We start from the raw sequence: 22,181 nt of genomic DNA, 5'->3' as shown, positions 1-22,181 counted from the left end.
TTAGAAAAGACAACCACAGGAAGTTCAAACAGAGATATACTTAACCTCTCACTTGTTTTAGAATTCCCTTATTTTCCCTAGATTATAGTTTCTCCACTTTGTTTTTGCACTGTGCTCTGGTAAAATAATTCTCTGATTCATGTTCTGTCAACTTTCATATACATGGACATTACAGTTAAGACAGTACTAAAGAAAAGCCTCTCTTCAGGTTGCTTTAAACAAGGATTGTTTGTGTCAGTAGCTCAAGAAGAAAAAAGAAATTTGCACATTAATTGTTTGTTCTCACATTCTTCCTTTTATGTACTTCTGGTTTTCCTCAACTTTTTTCCTTCCACCCTTCCATGCTAGTCTCCTGCTCAGTCTTTTTTATTGAAAAAAATTATTCAACCCTTTATTTTTCCTTCTTCTTAGCTATTTGGTCCAATTGGCAAATAATTCTGTGGAATAGCAGAATTCTAAATTTGCTGGTTTCTCAACCCCCCAACTTCAGGTGAATTTGTATCCTGAGATATTTACTGTATCTCAGGAATTACTGACCTCTCTGAACAATGACAAGGTTTTGTTGGATCTTTCTCCCACTTGATAATTGAGAGTCCAGCCTGCTGCAAAGGTCTCTAAGTACACCTGGAAGTCCCCAAGAGATACAGACATAACTCATTTTATTGTGCTTCATTTTTTCTTTTTAATGAACTTTGCAGATATTGCATTTTTTGCAAATTGAAGGTTTGTGACAACCCTGCATCAAGCCAGTCTATCAGTGCCATTTTTTTCAACAGCATTTGCTCATTTCATGTCTCTGCATCCCATTTTGGTAGTTCTCAAAATATTTCAAACCTTTTCATTATTATTATGTTTGTTATAGTGACCTATGACCTTTGATGCTATTATTGCAAAAAGATTATGAATGTGAAGGCTCAGATGATGGTTAGCATATTTTAGCAATGAAGTATTTTTTGATTAAGGCATGTATGCTGTTTTTTAGACATAATGGTATTACACACTTAATTACAGTAGGGTGTAAACAAAACTTTTATATGCACTGGGTAACCAATTGATGTCAAATTCATGTGACTCGCTTTATGGCAGTGGTCGAGAACCTAATCCACAATCTCTCCCAGGTATGCCCGTATCTCAATGAACAAGTCCATTACTATGACTGGAATCTTCAGTTTTACTCCCTTCCTACTGTTCACGGCCCACATGCTCAGTCCGGATCCAAGCACCCTGCTGTGTAGTTCTCAATACACCAAACCTGTCCAGCATTCCTGAAGTTGGGTGGAACGCTTAACTAACATTGCATTTTACTCTGTCAGCAGTGGGATGGAAACAGGACTGCTTATAAAGCTGGCATGTATGTCATAAAACAGATCCAAATGACCAACACCATGGTGCCCTCAGAGGACTGAGCTTGTGCTACCAGGTGAAGCAAGCTATCAAGTCTGGTCCTACAACTCTCAGGATGAGTTCTTTCCCTCAAAATCCTCAATCTCTCCAGCAAACAGATTTCCCAGGGCCAGCTCTGCCCCTCACCAGGCACACTTGAAGTCCAGCCATGAACCTAGGTAGCACCTCTACATTTTAGCCAAGAACCCCACAAAAAAGTATAGCCCAACCAAAAGCTGTAACAAATTCAGAAGCATAGGGCTGTAAAGAATGTCAACGCCCACTGCTGAGAGCCAATGAGGGAAAGGAAACCTAGCCCACAGCAGGTTTGGGCGACGTGGGGAGACTCCAAAGTGAGCACTCACTGACTTCTAGACCCAACGACCACTCAGAAGGCCACGCTTGGGCCGTGGGAGCCCGACAACCCGCGCCTTAAGCTCACCCAGGAGCCAGGGATTGCAGTGAGCTGGCAGGGTATCCTCTTTGCGCCCGCCCAGCCGGCGTCCCGGGATGCCCATGGGCGGGGCCTGAGCATCGCCCCGCCCCCTCCGCCCGCCACTCGGGTCACCTGACCCTGCCCGCGGCTCACGTGATCCGTCCCAAGCGCCGCCATTTTGGAGCTCCGGATGAGGAGGGAAAAGCTGGGGGAAAGAGGGAAAAGAGCAGGGAGAGAGGTGGGCGAGGACGAGGGTGAGGGCACGGCCGGGCTCCTGGCCGGCCAAAGGAGGCTCGCGGAAGCAGCAGCCGCCGCCCGACCGCAGGTACCGCGCCCCGGGGCCGCCCCTCCGCCCGCTGTTAGCGCCGCCGCCGACCATGTGCGTCCTCCCCTCAGGCCTCTACCGGCGCCGGCTTCCTCCTCAGCCGGCAGACACCCGCCCGATGCTGGCCACATGCCCCAGGTTCCTTGTCCCTTTTCAGTCCTCTGTGCCGCGCACAGCAAGGCCTGTGGAGACCCCGGGCTTGCCCTGCACCTTGGGGGTTGGGGGGGAACCTGCCGCTGCCCGCGTACTCTCACCAGCCTGGCCCGCAAGCAGGCCCGCCGGGTATCGCTTCCCTCCCCTTTGCACGTGTGCAACAGCTTAGGCCTTTTGGGATGGAGCGAACGACGGTGTCCTCACCGCGTCTGTTGATTACTTTTCTCAACCCGCATCTCCCAAGCCACTGCTTGGTGTAGGAAAAGCTAGTACACAGACGCCGTTCTGGTGTTCTGCACCAATTTCGAACCTCCTCCCTGAAGTGGTCTCCCCAGAGATCACGGAGATCATTGGGAAAAGCTCCCACCGTGTAAGACCTGGGGGCATCCGTAGTGAATGGTTTGTGTGTGGAAGGCCTGGATGATTAATTAGGCAGAGGCCACCATCCCACCCCGTAGGCGATCTTTTTAGTACTGCAGTGGGCTGTAATTTGCTGCCAGTCTGCATCTCTCCTATCCGGCAATTACTGGATTTATCAGTAATTGAATTTGTTCTTTGAGTTTGTACTTTCTTCAGTACTCTGCTCTGATTCAGTGTATGGGTTGCATTACTGATTAAAAGAGAATGCCTGGCCCTTCATTTCTTTACTTCACTAACTCGTTTAAAATTAATTTCAGGGGAAAGCCAAATACGTGCTTTCTGCCCTGGCAGTAAACTATTTACTTAACCATAATCGATAAAGTTGCATTCTAGGTGAAATGAATACCATTCTTTGATCTTTTAGATTCATTCTAGGTAGTATAAGAAACAGTAGGAAAGAAATGTAGGACCAGGGCAGGAAAGTGCCTTAGAAGATACATAGGTCAGTCCACTGTGTTTTATCTTTCATGATGCCGTTCAGTTGTAGAATTGCTGGAAGTTTGCAGTCACCCTTTAGATTGTAGTTCTGGTTAAGATTAAAATGGCAATATACAATTTATTGTTTCTTATTTATTAGAAAGTGTTATCAGAAAAACCAATAGTATTTTGAGTTAATTAGATAAATTCTGAGCTAAAACATAAAATGCACAATTATTGGAGAAGTTTCCAGAGCTATTTTTTCTAACTGGTGCAAAATCCTGAAATCTGCTTGTTAGGTAAATTATGTAAATTTGCGTCACGTAATGGGTTGCGTGGACATTCCTCTGAATTTCTTTTTGACATGCAATATTGGGCAATTTTTCACTGCCAGAAAAAAAATCATTACTTTGTTTCACCAAGAAAGAGAAATGTTTGATACTATGTACTTTCGTTCTTGGCCACAGCTGGATTTTGAAGATCGATCCAGGGGACTGTATTAATTTCGGGAATTGATTTGAAAGACACAGGCTCTGCCACTTAACAGCCATGTAACCTTGGGTAAGTCACTTAAACTGCACTGAGTGTTTCCTTATTTGTAGAGTTGTGTAACACCCACCTAGCCTGTCCCAAAGACTTAATGAAGCTCAAACATACATGTTTGATACTGCCTAGCTGTAAGAGGCTGTTGCTCTTTTCATTATTTATACTTTATACATTTTTTTGTTCACACTGAGAATTAAGAGGAAAATTGGTGTATTAAGAAAGGATGGATTTAGAATCAGATAGGCTTGGATTCCAGTTCTTAAACTAGCTATTACTTTGCATCTGTGAACCTCAGATTCCTTATCTGCAAATAAAGAGGCCAGTATTACCAGGAATTTCATGAGTAATACACAGAATCTACACTGGCACGACTCTCTGGTCTGTGAGCACCTCAAGGGCAAGGGTTCCCTCTTACTTATTTTGGTAGTCTCCTGCACATTGCTGGGCACGTTATAGGTGCTCAGGAAATGTTAAATCTGAATATTGGTTAACATTAGTTAGACCTTGTGTCTTAATTGCAGCTGCGAAATTCAAATATTCTCTCAGGCTAGATGCCAGCTAAGAAATTTTATACTATGAAATTCATATACTTTGATATTTGCACTTGGTTTTTTCTTGGTGGGCAATTAATAATTAAGCTAAGGAGATTTTAATTCAAGTAAATTACGGCTGACGTTAGTAAGGTAAATCTATAAATAACGTGTAAGCAGTTTCAAGGTAACTTTTTATAGACAGTTTATAGGACAGGAACATGAAAGTTCATCCAGCACAACTCTTGTTTTACATCTGTAGAATGTAAAATGCTCAGAAACAGTGACTTGCCTAAGGTCACACAGCTGAGGTTCCTCTAGGAGAGGGACCCATGAGCTATGTCCCCTGCCTTCTTTTGGCTGGAGCAAAATGAACATTTTATATTTTACAATTACGATAATACGGAAGAACGAGGAATTGGCCGTTACTTCTATAACACAATTTTTTTCTAATTGGAAAGAACAAATTCTTAGTCTGAAAGAAAAGGTTCTTTATATAACATACTGAACTGTCTTTGTACGTTCACAGAAAATTACGGCCTTTCTCTAGTTCTACCCAAGCCCCCATGAATTGTTCAACTTGATTTTACATATGATAACCATACTGCTATAACTGAAAGGAACTAATTAGATGTACAAATAAACCAAATAGCAAATTGTAAGGAAATAAAGACTACTGAAATAATTTGGCTCTATTTTTGGGAAAGACATTAATTATAAGCTTTTGCCTATGGGAGTCCGTTGTTTAGGGAAGACTTGAGACTCAGTGGAGAAGGCTGTAGAACTTTTCTGGCTTGGGATACAACTTTTGTTGTTGTTGTTTTTGTTTATTTATTTATAACAATTTGATATATTTGGTCGAATGTTATGTCTAAAGATTCCAAACGAGAAAACCCGTGTTTTGCTGATGCCTGTAGTCTTTCCTCATCCTAGTAAACCTTATTGTTCAGCCATACTGATCTTCTCACTAATCCCTAGATAGCATGCTTATTCTCGCTTCTGAAAATCTGATGTTACAGCTGCTTTCTTGTCAGCAAATTCCAAGAAAGCAAAGTGGCACTCTCAGATGAGGATAATTCAGAGAGGATGTATTTACAAAGATACTTATAAAGGTGTAGGATTTGTATAGGCAAACCACGGGGATAACTCTGTCACCTGGAGCTAGCGGCACCAGGAGAAGGGAGACTCCTGTAGAATAGCCTGCCTGGAGAGAATGGCCTTTTGTTGAGGAACACAGCCACTTCAAGGTGACCTAGAGGGAGGAAACCAGGGAAATGAATGTCTTGATCTCCCTTTGCTGCCTTCTTATCTCCTGTCATGGCTCCCCATTGGCATAACTCAACCAGAGGGCGTGGGAGCCTAATGATATAATCCCTCCTGGGATAGACAGCAGAGTGGAAAAGAGGAGACAGCCCAGAGGGGCAAACGGGTGACGTCCAGCATGCTCTTCTTTTGGAATACAGTGTGCATCTTACCTCTTCAAAAAGCCTTTTCTTCCCTCCCTAGACCAAAATGAGCTCTTCAGTCTCTGTTAGGATTTGGTCATTGGATGTTGCCTTCTGACTATTTCACCTTGTGTACAGCTGGGTTATTTTAAAGGTGTTAATTCTTTTTAACTTCTAAATATGTTAGTCTTATCCATTTAACTTAGTTTTAAACTCTGTGAGTATTATAAATTTAAAAATTTTTCAATTCTTCTTGGTACTTGGCTTGGTGCCTTGTACAAAATGTTTTTTTTAATAAATTTATTTGGGCTTCCCTGGTGGTGCAGTGGTTGAGAGTCCGCCTGCCGATGCAGGGGACACGGGTTCGTGCCCTAGTCCGGGAGGGTCCCACATGCCGCAGAGCGGCTGGGCCTGTGAGCCATGGCCGCTGAGCCTGCGCATCCGGAGCCTGTGCTCCGCAATGGGAGAGGCCACAACAGTGAAAGGATCGCATACCGCAAAAAAAAATAATAATAATTAATAAATAAATAAATAAATTTGTTTATTTTTGGCTGCGTTGGTTCTTCGTTGATGCACGGGGGCATTCTCTAGTTGCAGCGAGCGGGGGCTACTCTTCATTGCGGTGCACAGACTTCTCATCGCGGTGGCTTCTCTTGTTGTGGAGCATGGGCTCTAGGCACACGAGCTTCAGTAGTTGTGGCATGCAGACTCAGCAGTTGTGGCTCGTGGGCTCTAGAGCACGGGCTCAGTAGCTGTGGCACACGGGCTTAGTTGCTCTGCAGCATGTGGGATCTTCCCGGACCAGGGATCAAACCCATGTCCCCTGCATTGGCAGGCAGATTCTTAACCACTGTGCCACAAGGGAAGTCCTTTAACTTTTTATTTTTAAAAATTTTAAACATTTACACAAGTAGAAAGAATAATATAATGAACTCCTAGATGCTCATGATTCCAGCTAGAAAATTTGCTGTTCTTATTTTATATCCTCAACCTGTTCACTCGCCCCCACTCCCCCTTGGTAATTTTTTTTTTTTTTTTTAGGTTTCATTCACCTTGATCTCTTCTTGGAGGTCATGGATAGTATGCAGATTATCATAATCCAGGTTGTCGGCAATCTTGAGCCACTAGGATTGAATCTGTACTCCTTATTTTTATCTCTTTTATTATTCAAATTTTACTTCACAACATGTAATCCCATATGTATTCAACACACACACACATACACGTACACGCACATTGGTGGCCTAAGTGAAATTTTGGTGAAAAATTTGAGTTGGCCAATATTCAACTTAACTTCCTCTCTGTGTATACTTTATTATGAGCTGTTTATCTAACCTTTTTTAACAAAGCCTTTTGTATTAATGAGACTTGTGCATCGACTTTGCCATGTGGACCCCAAATGCTTTTTCAGGTGTTTCTTGATGTATTTTATGTTGTCATATCTGTTTTATAGGTGCCATTTCCGTACTTATCCTCAAATGTATGCAGCCTCTAAAATGAGATACTTACATAAATGTTCAGGGAAAATTGGAGCATCTGCTGCAGATTTCCATTAGCTCTTAATGCCTGAGCAGACACAGCTTTAAAATCTGAATGTTTTGTCAGATTCTTTTGTATTAGTCTTTTTCTTGAGATAAGATGAACTCCTCTTCTTCATTTTGCTTTCTTTTTAAGGTACACACTGAAATATCCACGGGGAGCAAATTTGCACTGCTCTGACTCCCTCCTATTATGTCATTAAATAGAAGAAGGATAATGAGTCACCTTTGTAACCCTGTGGGTGTGCAAAGTCTGTTGAGCAAATATTCACTGGTTAACCTCCAGATTATCAGTCAGCCTACGTGGATGTCACATTTCATGGGAAGGAGACCTTCCATCTATAGTACTGCACCAAATCTTATGTAAGAAATTAAATGTTCAGGGATTCCTATTAGCTATTAAATATTTAAGAAATTTGCATTTAACAATTGAATTGAGAGAAATAAAGCCTTAAGTGAATGACCCTAGAGGGAAATCAGTAATCACAAGAAGAGCCAAAGCTTCCCTTGGCCTAAAAATGTGGAATTCTTGGGCAGTAAGGTGACTTATGAAGTAACAAAGGGTTTTTCTAAACAAACAAATTGTTTCCCCCACTGGTCCCTTCTTTAGTAACTTAAGGTTGAGTGTAGAGATTTAAAAACATTTCTGTTCTTCCTACTTGAGAAAGGTATAAAGGAGATAGTCTTTTGAGGTAATGCCCTCAGGTTGTTTAGGGGAGACAGTGGCTAAAGGGCCACTGGCCTTGGGGAGCTGGCATAGCCGTCATTGTTGTAATGGCTGTGGAATGCATTCCCTGCTGGGAGTGCAGCTACTAGTGGAAGAGAAAAAAGCTGATCGCACAGAGCAGGGTATCAGGACAGAGGGAAGAAGTAGTACTAAAGAAGCTGAGAGTAAAATGTTTACCTTTTTGCATGACATGGATCTGGGTATAGAAAAGTTAGTGTGCCACAAAGAGTAGAAAATAAGAGAGGAAAATCCATAACTGCTGTCAGTTGATGTGGGAGAACTGGGCCTGCAGCTGGTCAGAGCACTGGTGAGGTCTTGCAGGAGTTTAGGTATGATCTTGGCAGTGGCTAAAGGGCCCCTATATGTTGATTCAGCCGTTTGAGGGAAGAGGAGCCAGGATTCGCCTCCTGAAGAGAATTCAGAGCCTGTGACTGAGGTTTAAGAACAGTACGATCTTTGGTCTGTAGCTAGTGCCACTAGAAATTTAGCTGGCATTTATTGAATGTTGTGAGTAAGATTCCAGAATGCACCTAAAATGTGGAAAAACAAAACTTGTTGCTGGAAAAAAGTCTAAACTTAAAAATGTGATCCAGGTCAACAAATTAATCTCACTTTAAGCCAAAGGAAATGTTTGAAATGAAAGTAGTGCCAGGAAATAGAGTGTTCAAGATTTAGGCTGAAAGATAAGCATTTTATGTTAATGACTTCCTCGGCCATAACACATTACTACAACCTACAGATAACCTGTAGGAAATGACTTTTTTAAGGCCTCTGTGCTTTTTTAGACCTATAACACGACTAGGATATCAATTTTTTCCTTCTCCGATACCCCTTTCCCTTTCAGAAAAAAAAAATGTATGTGTGTATGAGTAATAGTTAGCCACTAATATGACCTCTAGAAAAAACCACAGCATAGTTTGTGGTTTATCTTCAGGAAAATAAATCAAAGGAAGTAAAAGAAGGAACTGGATCATTGCTTTTATTTAGTTTCATTTGCATAATACTTCTCAAAATACACTGTTCCCTTTACAATAGGTTACATGCCCATATTTTCACAATTCCAAAGATCTAGGGAGAAAAAACAAACAAACATGCTTTTAGTAATAAAACCACAATTATATTTGGTGCAAGAAGTTGGCTCCCAAGAATTGTATCAGTCATGTGTTGGCTTTACAGAATAGTATTTCATAATAACTTGAGGTGATTCCACATGCCCTGGGAATGGCTGTATTCCTTTGATAATGGAATAGCAGTCTTTTTTTTTTTTTTTTTTCCTGGCATTGTGCAAAAGAGAAGGAGTACTGATTAGGTCCAGCTAGATGTCTAGGGGAAAGAAAGTGGAGAAAAAAGGAGATGTAGATTGTTAAAAGTCATTTCCAAAGAAAGAAATGAAGGATGGAAACACCTCAATCATCAGTCTTGATAGGGGACAGCATTCCAAAGAAAAATTGTAAGCAATTTAAGTCTCTGTTGAGGATAGCCAGGTGTATTGATATGGAACTCCCAGGTTAGAAAATACTTAGATTAGCTTAAATTTAAGAGTAGTTTAGATTTCCTGAATTATATGCCTGTAATGATACTGTAACCTGGTGATTCTTTCTGTCATATATTCTCCTTTTTAGATATGGAAGAAAGCAGCAGTGTCGCCATGTTGGTGCCAGGTATCGGGAAACAGGAAGCTATGTTGACTGCCAAAACTGTCATCAGTTCATCACTGGAAGTTGATGAAAAAAGAAAAGCTAAAACAGATCCATTAATCCATGTTATTCAGAAGTTAAGCAAGATAGTGGAACATGAAAAGTCACAAAAATGTCTTTTAATTGGCAAAAAACGGTCACGTTCAAGTGCTGCAACACACTCTCTTGAAAGTCAAGAATCTTGTGAGATTCCAGCTAAAGTAACCCAGTCACCTGCTGCTGATAATAGAAGGGCTGAGATGTCACAAATACATTTTACCCCTGACTCTCTTGCCCAGAACGATGGGAAGGCTATGTCTTACCAGTGTAGCCTTTGTAAGTTTCTGTCATCATCTTTTTCTGTGTTAAAAGATCATATCAAGCAGCACGGTCAGCAGAATGAAGTGATACTAATGTGCGCAGAGTGCCATATTACATCTAAAAGCCAAGAGGAACTTGAAGCTCATGTGGTAAATGACCACGAAAACGATGCCAACAGTCACACTCAATCCAAAGCCCAGCAATGCGTAAGCCCCACCAACTCTTTGTGTCAGAGAACCTCAGGAAGAAATAATGAAACCATTCCTGACATCCCAGTCAGTGTGGACAGCCCACAGACTCATACCATCCAAACGGCATCTGTGGCAGAAATGGGTAGGAGGAAGTGGTATGCCTATGAACAGTATGGCATGTATCGATGCTTGTTTTGTAGTTACACTTGTGGCCAGCAGAGAATGTTGAAAACACATGCTTGGAAACATGCTGGGGAGGTTGATTGCTCCTATCCAATATTTGAAAATGAAAATGAGCCCCTAGGCTTGCTGGATTCTTCAGTGGCCGCTGCACCTGGTGGGGTCCACGCAGTAGTCATTGCAATTGGAGACAATGAACTGAGTATCCACAACGGGCCGACAGTACAAGTGCAGATTTGCAGCTCAGAGTCATTATCATCTTCGTCTCCTTTAGAACAGAGTGTGGAAGGGGGTGTTCATCTAAGTCAGTCAGTTACCCTTGACCCTAATGAGGAAGAAATGCTGGAGGTGATTTCGGACGCAGAGGAGAACCTGGTTGCTGATAGCCTACTTTCATCAGCACAGAAAATCATTAGCAGTAGCCCAAATAAAAAAGGTCATGTTAATGTGATAGTGGAGCGTCTGCCAAGTGCTGAAGAGACTCTTTCGCAGAAACATTTCCTCATGAATGCTGAAATTGAAGAGGGGAAAACCTTAAGCCAGACAGAAGCCAAGATTGGATGTGAAGGAAGAGATGAAGTCTATCATGCTGATAAATGCACTGTCGATATTGGGGGGCTGATCATAGGCTGGAGCAATACAGAGAAGAAAGACAGTGAGTTAATAAATAAAGGACTGACTACTGATGAGAATGCCCCACCAGGCCGAAGAAGGACAAATTCTGAGTCTCTCAGACTACACTCATTAGCTGCAGAAGCCCTGGTCACCATGCCTATAAGAGCTGCAGAGCTAACACGAGCCAACCTTGGGCACTACGGGAATATAAAGCTTTTAGATCCAGACACTGGACAAAGGCAAGTAGATGGTACATTGGCAACGTATTCTAAAATGATGTCACCACTTAAAAGCTCTTCGGAGGGATTGACTAGTTTCAACCAAAGCAACTCTACCTTAGTAGCACTCCCAGAGGGTAGGCAGGAATTGTCAGATGGGCAAGTTAAGACAGGCATCAGCATGTCCTTACTCACCGTGATTGAAAAATTAAGGGAAAGGACAGACCAAAACGCTTCCGATGATGACATTTTGAAAGAATTGCAGGATAATGCCCAGTGCCAACCCAGCAGTGATACAAGTTTGTCAGGAAGCAACGTCGTGGAGTACATCCCAAACGCTGACCGGCCCTACCGCTGCCGCCTGTGTCACTACGCCAGCGGTAACAAGGGCTACATCAAGCAGCACTTGCGAGTCCATCGACAGAGACAGCCCTATCAGTGTCCTATCTGTGAGCACATAGCTGACAACAGCAAAGACCTGGAGAGCCATATGATCAACCACTGTAAAACAAGAATATACCAGTGCAAGCAGTGTGAAGAATCCTTCCATTATAAGGTAAGCATTGGTTCATGACATCATTCGGAGAACCTTAGAATTTTAGAGCATGGAGGGAGCTTTGTAGATACAGTCCACCCACCTCATTTTATAGGTAAGGAAACTGAGCCCCAGAAAAGTTTGGTAATCTGCCCATGGGATCCCAACTAATTAGTATTAAAGTTGGGACTGAAGTCTGGGTCGTCTGGTGTAGGACTTTTTCCCCCTGCCTGCTGCCTCCTTAACAGGCCCTGTGTTTATTGGTTTAGTGTTTCCAAGTGTATATCTTTCTTAAAGTGTGTTGATTTTAAAGTGCAAGGGAATTACAAGGGATGTACAGTGGAGGAACATCGTACACTCATTTGACTTACACAAATTTAACCCTATGTGATCGATGCAAAAAAATACCTATTTTTCATCTTACGTGGCCCCAAAATGCAAGTCATTCACTTCAGCTGCTACACAACCAACCAACAGTGATTTATATCCTTGCACAAGCAAAAATGGACTGTATGGGACTTAATGAAAGACAACACAGTGGAAATAGAGCCATGTATGTTATATTTTATGGGAAGTTTACAGTACCTTCAAGTACCATGATTTTCATTTTAAGTGCTACCTAAAACCAGCAACCAGTATGAAAATACTGTTTTTGTAAAGGCAACTTGTGTTCATTGAATCATTGGTTTAGAACTTTTCTTCAATATGCCAGTTGACTGTTTGCGGGGGAAAAAAGTGTATTGTAAAGGGCTAACTGGGATGTCGACTTTTTTCTCAGATTAGCCAGAGTTGGGGTCCAGCTGGTAGTAAACAGGTAAGCAGGAATTAAAAAGCCTTTGAGTCTGAGATTCACTGCCTCTTGGATTGCTCTCATGAAATTCTGAAATGGCCTCTGGCCACTGGACAAGTAGCCATTCAAATGGGCTGCAAAGGCAAGTTCCAGGAGCTGCTTTTGCTGCTGCACTCTTTTTTTTTTTTTTTTTGCAGTACGCGGGCCTCTCACTGTTGTGGCCTCTCCCGTTGCGGAGCACAGGCTCCAGACACGCAGGCTCAGCGGCTATGGCTCACGGGCCCAGCCGCCCTGCGGCATGTGGGATCTTCCTGGACTGGGGCAGGCGGACTCTCAACCACTGCACCACCAGGGAAGCCCGCTGCTGCACTCTTGATTCATGGGGGTGGGCGTAAGGGGGAAGATGTCCTTGGAGTCGCAGTTCCAACTAAGTCTCTTTTACAAATTTCGTTGATATTTAAAGGCAGAAATCAGCTGAAGTGCAGAAGTTAACTGATTGGATTTATTTTTGTGAAAGTACTGAGTTATTCTGAACACTCTGCTCTTTCCTCTAGGCTCACCAGTGTTTCAGGAAGCATACACATGCCATGCATAAGCACTCCCTAAGACAGTGGTGGCTTCCTTTCAGAGAATGTGAAAAGAGGAACTGCCTTTTTGATAAGATTGTGTTTTCCTTAGTGTATTTCTTTCCATAAGCTGTCAAATGTTTCAAGTAATCTTTTAACACGTTTGATTTTTAAATATTGGTAGCGTGTTCTAGGTACTAGGCGACGAAAGCAGTTAACTCCTTCTACAGCCTCCTAGTAACTGTGTAAATATGTTTATTAAAAATTAAATATTAATTTCTCTCAATTTTTTAGAGTCAACTGAGGAACCATGAGAGAGAGCAACACAGTCTTCCAGATACCTTGTCAATAGCAACTTCTAATGAGTCAAGAATTTCCAGTGATAAAACTGATGGAAAATGTGTTCAGGAAGGTATCTGCATTTTTTTGTATAGACGATATTGATTAGCACATGAAGTAAAAAATGCCCTTCGTTGTCATGTGGGTTATTTTCAGGACTAAAGCTCCATCTATATGCCTCTATTTTTAAACTGTGTGAGTGAATTTTATCTCTGAGTACTAAATGAAGTACTGTATTAGTAAGTACTCAGCCTCAACTGTATATAGGTAGATATACTCTGCAATGTATGCTGTCCTATAAGAGCCAAGTACAGCAGAAACCCTGAGATGACATGCCAGCAAGCCAGGGAAGCTGCAGCACAGAAAGAAAGCCTCCTTTCCTTTCTCAGTACCAGCTGACCCACTGAGAACATAGCTTTTGCAGATGGTAGGCCCCCACCTCAATCTTTAACTGAGGCTTCCTGCTGTGATCTTATTCTTATCCAAGTGTAACTGCCAGATTTCATCTGCATTATTTAAAAAAACAACACAGGCTGTTTTTATGTACTGGTTAGGTATCAGTCAGCCGAGTTTCTGCTAATAGGAATATTAGAATCAAAAGATTTAATTAGAGTTCCATGAAAAGGCAGATGCCACATCCGGAGAATTAAAGTGTAATAAGCTGTGCTTCCTTGCATCATCTCACTTAAATTGATATACTTTAAATGTCTCAAGTGTAGTACATAGTGTTTATGGGAAGTAAAATATACTGGAGTGACTTTCCTTTTTAGATTTCCTAAGAATTAAAGTTAGGAACAACTGCAGAGTAAAGTGTTTTACCATAATGTTTCATTAAACTGACCCCAGAAAGCAAAACTGGTTCTAGAATGTTTCTGAAAGAACTAATTTTGATACCGCTGCAGCACCAAAATTCCCTTGTCAAACAGATGTCATCCCTGTAAAACTATCCAAAACAAAAGGAGTTTATGACATAGCATCTGTTCCTGCCATAGATGGCTGAGCTAAAACTGTTTTGTTTCCTTTTTACAAAATAGCCCTAAATGCCTCCTTTTATTTTAATTCATTATGTTTCCATATCCCCTTTAAAGGAGACATTAAAACATTTGATATCTTTGGGCCATAAATCCCTAATGAAGGAATAAAGTAAGTACTACTCACTCAGTGGCCCCAACTGTGGTTACTACCAGTGGTAGAATATGTCTTTTCTAGCACCATCTCTAAAAACAAAAATTTTAAACTGGCCAAATGGGTTAACAAATTAAAATGCACAATTTGAATTAAAAATATTGAAATGTCAGCTCAAAATTAAAATAACCAATTTGAGCTTCATGGCATTAGCGTCTATCCACCACATTCCATTTTGCAGCCTCTCTTCTTTGTGGCACATGCTCTGTTTCTTAGGGCTACACGTATGGATTTTAAGTTGCTTGCCATGCCTCTCCTCCCCACCCCCACACCTCCACTTGGCTCTATTTGCTGTTCTCTATCGTGGTAGTGTAACAATTCAGACGGCTGATAACCTCCAGCGTACTTACATCTATACTGATACTTTATTGATTCGGTATTAGATTTCTCAAAATCTAGTTTTCAGGCCAAAGAACAAGTTTCTAGCCTACAAAGAAGATAAAAATAATTCATGTTTATCAAAACTTTTTTAACCCTTTAATAAACTAATTAAACAAGAGGGGAGATGCATGCTTCTGTGGCTTCCAGTCTTCATCCATCACAATAGCACTGATAACTTGTGGCACGTTTTTGACTTCGAGATCCAATGTAATAGTACCTCAGACATTTGTTCTGCCAGAAGGCGTGGAGTGCCCATCTTGAGCTGGATACTGTGCTAGGTGCTTGGAGTGCGGTGGAGGTGTCACTGCCTTCGAGGTACCCAGCCCAGTGAGGAACCCAAAACTGTACTGACAGGTATGTCAGCAAACACCACAGGTGCTGTGAGAGCTCTGGGCAAAGCACTTTCATATGATGTTTCTTCATGAAATTTAATTAAATTGTTCTTTATTGTAAATCTGTAATTTGCCAAGTCCTGGGGATTCTGTGTAAGCAAAACAGGCAGATCCCTACCCTCAGGGAGTCTCCAGCTAGTGATGGGTCAGACTTGACCCAGACATGCAGGTAACGTACAGACTGCGGTGAAGGAGGAGTACAACATGCCCCTGGGCTTACCAAACCATGCTGGGAGGTTCCAGTATTTCCATTTTGTAGATGAATAAACTGAGTCCTTAAGAGGTGAAATAATTTGCCCATGATCACATTGGTACTAAGTGGCAGAGCAGAGACTAAGCCCAAGTTTTTGAAATTTAAATCCAATATTCTTTCCATTGGAAACAGTTGCTTGAAGTAGCACAGGCTCTCATTCTGTGCTATATTAAGTTTTTCCATCTGTCATTTTTATTAGTTGTCATTGATCTGTAATATTTCTCACACAAAACCATTATCCAATATTTCACACTTCATTTTTTCAGAGTTTGTTTTTTTTTTAACTGTATCTGGAGCAGTGCCACTTATCAAGTCCAAGTTTTTAACATACCAATTAAGAGCAATACTTAGATTATAATTATGATTAGTGTGTGTATTAATGTTACAGATTTATACCAGGAAATCAGGACATTTTGTTCTGCCTGGCAAAAATAGTTACTAGCAAAAGAAATCTTAATTTTAGAAAGCTTAAATTTAACCTAAGGATTTTCTTTGTTTTGCTAAAATTTCCATGTGGGTTTTCTTTTGTATCACCACTTTTACCTTTATGCAGTGTGTGCTGTGTTCTACCTAAGCTTTCTTCCTGTCGTGTCTTGTTCTTCAGCTTCTATGCTTGCTTTGTTTCTGAATATAAAGCAGTCAGGCTATGAATAGGCTGTGGACTTTGTGGTGACAGAAGCGTAAATAAATCACTGAGTATCTTCAGGAACAGTTTCCTATGACCAACTCATTCTGCTTGTATTGCCTCAAGCTTACCCTGATTTGAATTCCCCAGCCCTGTTGTTGCAGAGTGAGTTTAGTGACAAGGCCTGTTCCCATGGATCCATGTTTCCTGGATTTCGGAGAGCTGCATATTCATGTTAGTCCTTGTAAGCTGTCAGTTTACTAGGTATAATTATACTACATTAAATAGCACTTAATACTTTGCCATTGCTTTCCCTTCTGTTGTTGCTTTGATAGCTGACAGTTATAAACAAAGGAAACCTACAGAGTGAAAAAGCTTTGGGCTTTTTATATTGAGTTTGTTAGATATGCTTTGTAGCCATGCTTTATAATGTTGTATTATAGTATTACAGCTTGTTGGCAAGTCAATGTTTCCTTAAGACAATATATCCAATATTGATTAGACTAACACCTTTCAAATTAACAGTGTATCTCTGGTTAATTCACCTGTTACACAATCAGCAGGGCAGCTGGCATCAGGTTCATTATATTTTAGAATTTTGTACAAGGTTATGTAGAAGCTAACCCAATGTATCTATGTTTACAGATCAGATGATATTCACTTTATATCCACTGATAGTGCAGATGTAGGAGAACCTGTAAAGCTACATTCAAACTTGTTAACTTTATTAAACAGTGAGAAAGCCTTCATTGAAATGTTAGTACTGTGTGGTATACATACTCATTTACAATGGAATGTAAATGCTGTCATTTTAATCTAATCAAAGCACGTCACTAAAACTGTGAAATACTTTGTCCAGGGAATAAGTCGTCGGTCCAGAAACAGTATAGATGTGATGTATGCGATTATACAAGTACAACGTACGTTGGTGTCAGAAACCACAGACGAATCCATAATTCTGATAAGCCTTATAGGTAAGTGTGATGATCCTAGAGTTTTAATACTTGTGTTACAATACTCTATAGTAAAGAAAAAAGTAGAAGTAATTAAAAATTCATAGCAGTTGTTTAAACATAGGTTAAGCACGAAGAAACTTTCACTTCCTGGTTTCATGAGTATTGCTTACTTTGTTAAAGAATATGAATTTTAAGCTTGAGTCTTAGGATGATAGGCTTTTTTTGTTTTTTTTTTTTTTTGCGGTACGCGGGCCTCTCACTGTTGCGGCCTCTCGTTGCGGAGCACAGGCTCCAGATGCGCAGGCTCAGCAGCCATGGCTCACGGGCCCCGCTGCTCCACGGCCTGTGGGATCTTCCCGGACCGGGGCACGAACCCGTGTCCCTTGCATCGGCAGGCGGACTCTCAACCACTGCGCCACCAGGGAAGCCCTGGGCTTATTTTTGACTAGATTTTGTCTAGTTGCAATATAAGAAGATGTCTATATCCGTCAGTTTCATGTGGGTATAAACTCATAGCAGTTTTCAGTGCTTAGAGTACATTTCAATAATTTGGCAGTTGGGGCTTCCCTGGTGGCGCAGTGGTTGAGGGTCCGCCTGCCGATGCAGGGGACGCGGGTTTGTGCCCCGGTCCGGGAAGATCCCACATGCCGGAGAGCGGCTAGGCCCGTGAGCCATGGCCGCTGAGCCTGCGCGTCCGGAGCCTGTACTCCGCAACGGGAGAGGCCACAACAGTGAGAGGCCCACGTACCGCAAAAAAAAAAAAAAAAAAAAAAAAAAATAATTTGGCAGTTAAGTACTCAATATTCCAGCAAAAGATTCTTAAAACTTAAAAGTAATAAAATTCCCTATGAAAGATTCTGTTTTTGAAAATAAATCTATCGTGTAGAGTAAGGTCATTTAATTTAATTTTGTCACTTGATTTTTTACAAAAGCCAATTCTAATACGTATTCAGAAAATATAGGCATTCTCAGTTGATCAAGATAGGCTGATAAATAGAAATAATTACTTCTTAAATAAACTTTGCCCCTTGAGAATAAACTGCTTGTTGTTTAAGTATAGTAAAGATGCAGATATTTTGCATAGTTTGTCCAGCTGTCACAGAGCAATTTGTTCTACTTGCAGCTGTGAGGGAACATCAAGCTTCCACTCAGAGTTAAGCCAGTCACCATAACCAATAGTGAGTGCTAGGCAGTGGCATGAGCTCTTTTAACCCCTTAACAAAACTTGATTCGTGTTTTAACACTCTCCCCAGGTTTTATAGGTATGACACAGGTCACTGTGGGAAAGTTACTGTATTAATATGTAAATGAAAACCTGACAGACTATGCCTTAAAATGCCATTGTTTGATCCCATAGTGTGGCTCTCTCTCTATATATATGTATACGGTTTTAAATATTTAATACACACTTAATTCGCTAACCAGCAGACTTATTTATAATCACTTTGCAGGCAGTGTATCTCTTTGCAAAAAGTTTTGTAGCTCCATGGAAGCTGTTTGATGTTGTGTCATTGTCTCTATTTTTATTTCAAATATTTTTAAAACTGGGATTGCTAAGAAAGATTTTCCCCCTATTATTAAGGCCATTAACCATTATTAACAATAGCTCAATGCCATACATTGTAGATGAAGCATGCTAGGTAGTATTTAACATGTATCATTTACACTAGGAAATATTTAGGAGAGCGTGATGGAAATGGAGGACACTAGTTCATCTGATATGAGGAGAAAGCCTTGTCTTTATATTTCAGGTGTCTGTTCTTAAATTTAATGACATACCATGTAATCCAGGCAAGAATAAGATAACATTCTCTGGGTCTAGAACTAGACTGTTCGTTGAAATTCACTGAGAAATATTTATTGAGCAAATATTATGTTCCAGGGGCTGTGTTAGACTCTTAGACTGTTGTCACAATAAAAAGGTATCATCCCATCCTGATGGTGGCCCAGATTTCACAGAGGACAAAAAGGAAAAAAAAGGTATCATCCCTGCCATCTTGAAGCTTTAGGCAATGAACAAGTAAACTCTCAAATATACAATTATGATAGATTTATGAAGGAGGTTAATGATTGATTCTGGTTCTGTAGAAGAGAGTTTCACATCCACCTGAATAGATTAGTCTTAAGCTAAAAGACTCATTTTGATAGCTTTTGCTATTTTAGGGATTATGTTTTCTCATGTTCTTAAAATACTCACACTCATAGGATTGGTTGCAAGTTGTCCTAGGGACTTCCTTCCAATGGGCAACATCCTGTGAGAATCTTCTTCCTGTTACATCAGAGAAGTCTCAGTATGTTATTTTCCAGATTTGTTCACACTGTCTCACTGGGTTTGGCCTGAGTGCCTTAGAAAAAATGTTGTCATACCAACCCCTCCATGTAATTATTACCTTTCACGTAAGACTTATTTTCCAACTTTCGAATCTTGTGACTCTTCTTTTAACCTTCTTTAAATACTTTAAATACTTATCCTTCTTTGTCTTCGTGGGATTTGCCGTCTACAGAGCATTATGGATTAACATGTTCTATTCCAGTATGTTTCTGGGACTTTCTCTTCATTGTCACATACTGTTTGCCTTAAGCTTAGCTAGGAAGCACAGCCTTCTTGATATCTAATTTAATCACAGTAGTTTTTCTGGCTTATTTCATTTGTGCTTCACTCAGTTCTGCTGCCTAGTACACTTATGGTCAGAGTTGAGACTTGTTTTCTCAGGGTGCCTACCCTGTGCATTTCTCATTCCCTACTTTTTGTAAAGAAACGTGCTCACAAGTAGCAGTGATAAATTTCTTATAGAGTGAGAGTGCATCGCTACACCACATGTAGTCTTTGCATGAGGGCAGAACAGGTTGATTGTGTGTGTTTAATGTGCCTGTTATGTGCCTGTTTCTGCAGTATTGATAACTATTCTTTTCTCTTGCCTTTGCTTTTATGTTGCCATACTGGTCCTTCACTGAGCCCATTCGTGTGATCTGGGCAGTATAGCTTCATGTATCAGAGCCCTGGCTCTGGGAGCACATAGTCCTGGGACTGAATCTGAGCTCTCTGACTTATGGCATTTGTCCCCTTGGGCAAACTATCTCACTTCTCTATGCTTGGCCTTGTCATTTCTAAAATGAGGATAATTAAGACACCTGCTTTACAGGACTGTTGTAAGGACTAAATTAAATACCATATGTAAGATCCTGGCACATCATAAGCACCCCATAAATGGTAGCTGTCTAATAGTTATTGGGCCCAGTTTTTATCCTTACCCCTTCTCACTGATTCATTGTCTAACCATACACACAAAAAAACGTTGACCTCTCATCATTTGGGAAACAGAGTAATTCTGTTCGTGGACAGGAAGCTTATTAGGTTTTTTTTTGTTTGTTTTTTTTAACAAGAGAGATGCTGTACCCAGGCAGAAATACTGTCACAGCTGAGGTCCCCATGCTGTGTTAACTGCCTTGGAGGCGACTCTGTCTTGGGGAGCACTCGTGCTCTAGTCTCAGCCTGGACCATACACCACCTCTGCCCAACCGGGTGACCCTGGGGATGTTATTCTAAGCTAACCCTCCTTTCCCATATGAACCTGGTGAGAATATTGCTCAGCTCATAAATTTTAGGGAGGATTGAATGAGATTATATATATTAAGCACCGATCATGTTACTTGGAGCATTGAAGGGCCTGGTTCCTTTCTTCTGCTCATCAAGTCATGAGGTCATCTCAGAAACCCTGTCCTCATTGCAGAAGGAAGAGAGCTGTTTTTCATTCCCATGTTAGGACAGGGAAAGATGAAAAAAGCATCATCCCATCCCAGTCCTACCAAATGCAGCAGACTTTGTTTTTCAGTGCTTTATTAAGGAACATTCTGAGTAAACCACATACCAGTTATTGTTATACTTGATATTTATAACACTGACCCCAAAAGTTACTAAAAGGTCCATTCAGAATTTTCAGGTATTGGATTGTCTTCAGTTTAGTTTAATATTGCAGTACTAGAGTTCCCCCTGCTTTCCTTCCCCCAATACCACCTTTGTGAATGACTGGCTAGAGATGGAGATGGGACAACAAAACGTCTTCCTCAGGTTCCCAAGTTTCCTCCTGACTATGTGGCATTGAACCCATTTTCCCTTAGAAACATAATTGTATTGGTACTTAGGTTCCAAAACTACATGGCAAGGCGGAGGGTAGGAGGGACAACATGGCAGAGGGAAGTACATGGTCTTTGGACTGAAGTACTCAGTACACTCCCTGGCACATAGTAGGTACTCAGTAAATGACTGGTAATTATGTGTATACCTCAGTTTTTTTAATCTATAAAATGGCTCTGGTTGTATAAGTTTATCATATTTTGAAAATAAATATGTAGTAATATTCTTCCTTAAGTAGAAGAGCTACCCAGATATGTATGTTGATTTTTTAATACAAATTCTATTTTAATACCCAGCCCCAAAATACCCAATATTTCCTTAAATGTTTCAAAAGTATCCTTTTAGAGTTATTTTGTTTATATTAGGAGGTCTAAACATTGCATTTGATTGATAAGTCTCTGTCTCTTTAAAATTTTGAAATACACTTTATAACTTACGGCAGTATATATCATGAAAATTGCGTAAGTTAAAAACATACAGTTTGATGCATAAATTAAAAGCATACAGCTTGATGAATGGTCACAAAGTAAACCCATCCTTGTAACTCCTCAAACCAGGAAATAAACCATTGCCAACTCCTCAGCAGCACCCTCTTCTTGGCCCTTCCACTCACTAACTTCCCCCTATTCCCCCCCAGGTGATCACCATCTTGACTTCTAACATCATAAATTAGTTTTGCCTGTTTGTGAACTTAATATAAATGAAACCATACAGTACATATTCTTTTATGTCTACCTTCTTTTTTTTTATGAATTTATTTTTGGCTACATTGGGTCCTCAATGATGCGTGCAGGCTCTCTCTAGTTGCGGTGAGCAGGGGCTACTCATTGCGGTGGCTTCTCTTTTGGCGGAGCACGGGTTCTAGGCAAGTGGGCTTCAGTAGTTGTGGCACGTGTGCTCAGT

The 22,181-nt window shown here is 40.9% G+C and overlaps 1 protein-coding gene across 1 annotated transcript in view; it reads left to right on the top strand.

Annotated features, from left to right (window-relative positions):
* The first annotated feature begins 2,007 nt into the window (after positions 1-2,007).
* Positions 2,008-22,181, top strand: part of ZNF507 (zinc finger protein 507) — a 47,224-nt gene continuing 27,050 nt past the window's right edge. Inside the window, exons 1-5 of the mRNA XM_082676076.1 lie at positions 2,008-2,144; positions 3,602-3,695; positions 9,543-11,677; positions 13,307-13,424; positions 17,047-17,161. Coding sequence (XP_082532202.1) covers positions 9,545-11,677; positions 13,307-13,424; positions 17,047-17,161 — 2,366 coding nt within the window. The 5' untranslated portion in view covers positions 2,008-2,144; positions 3,602-3,695; positions 9,543-9,544. The remainder of the gene's footprint in view (positions 2,145-3,601; positions 3,696-9,542; positions 11,678-13,306; positions 13,425-17,046; positions 17,162-22,181) is intronic.

Source organism: Grampus griseus (assembly GCF_964374135.1).
Source record: "Grampus griseus genome assembly, chromosome: 19".
Classification (NCBI taxonomy): domain Eukaryota; kingdom Metazoa; phylum Chordata; class Mammalia; order Artiodactyla; family Delphinidae; genus Grampus; species Grampus griseus.
This window is presented reverse-complemented; position numbering and strand designations above follow the sequence as displayed.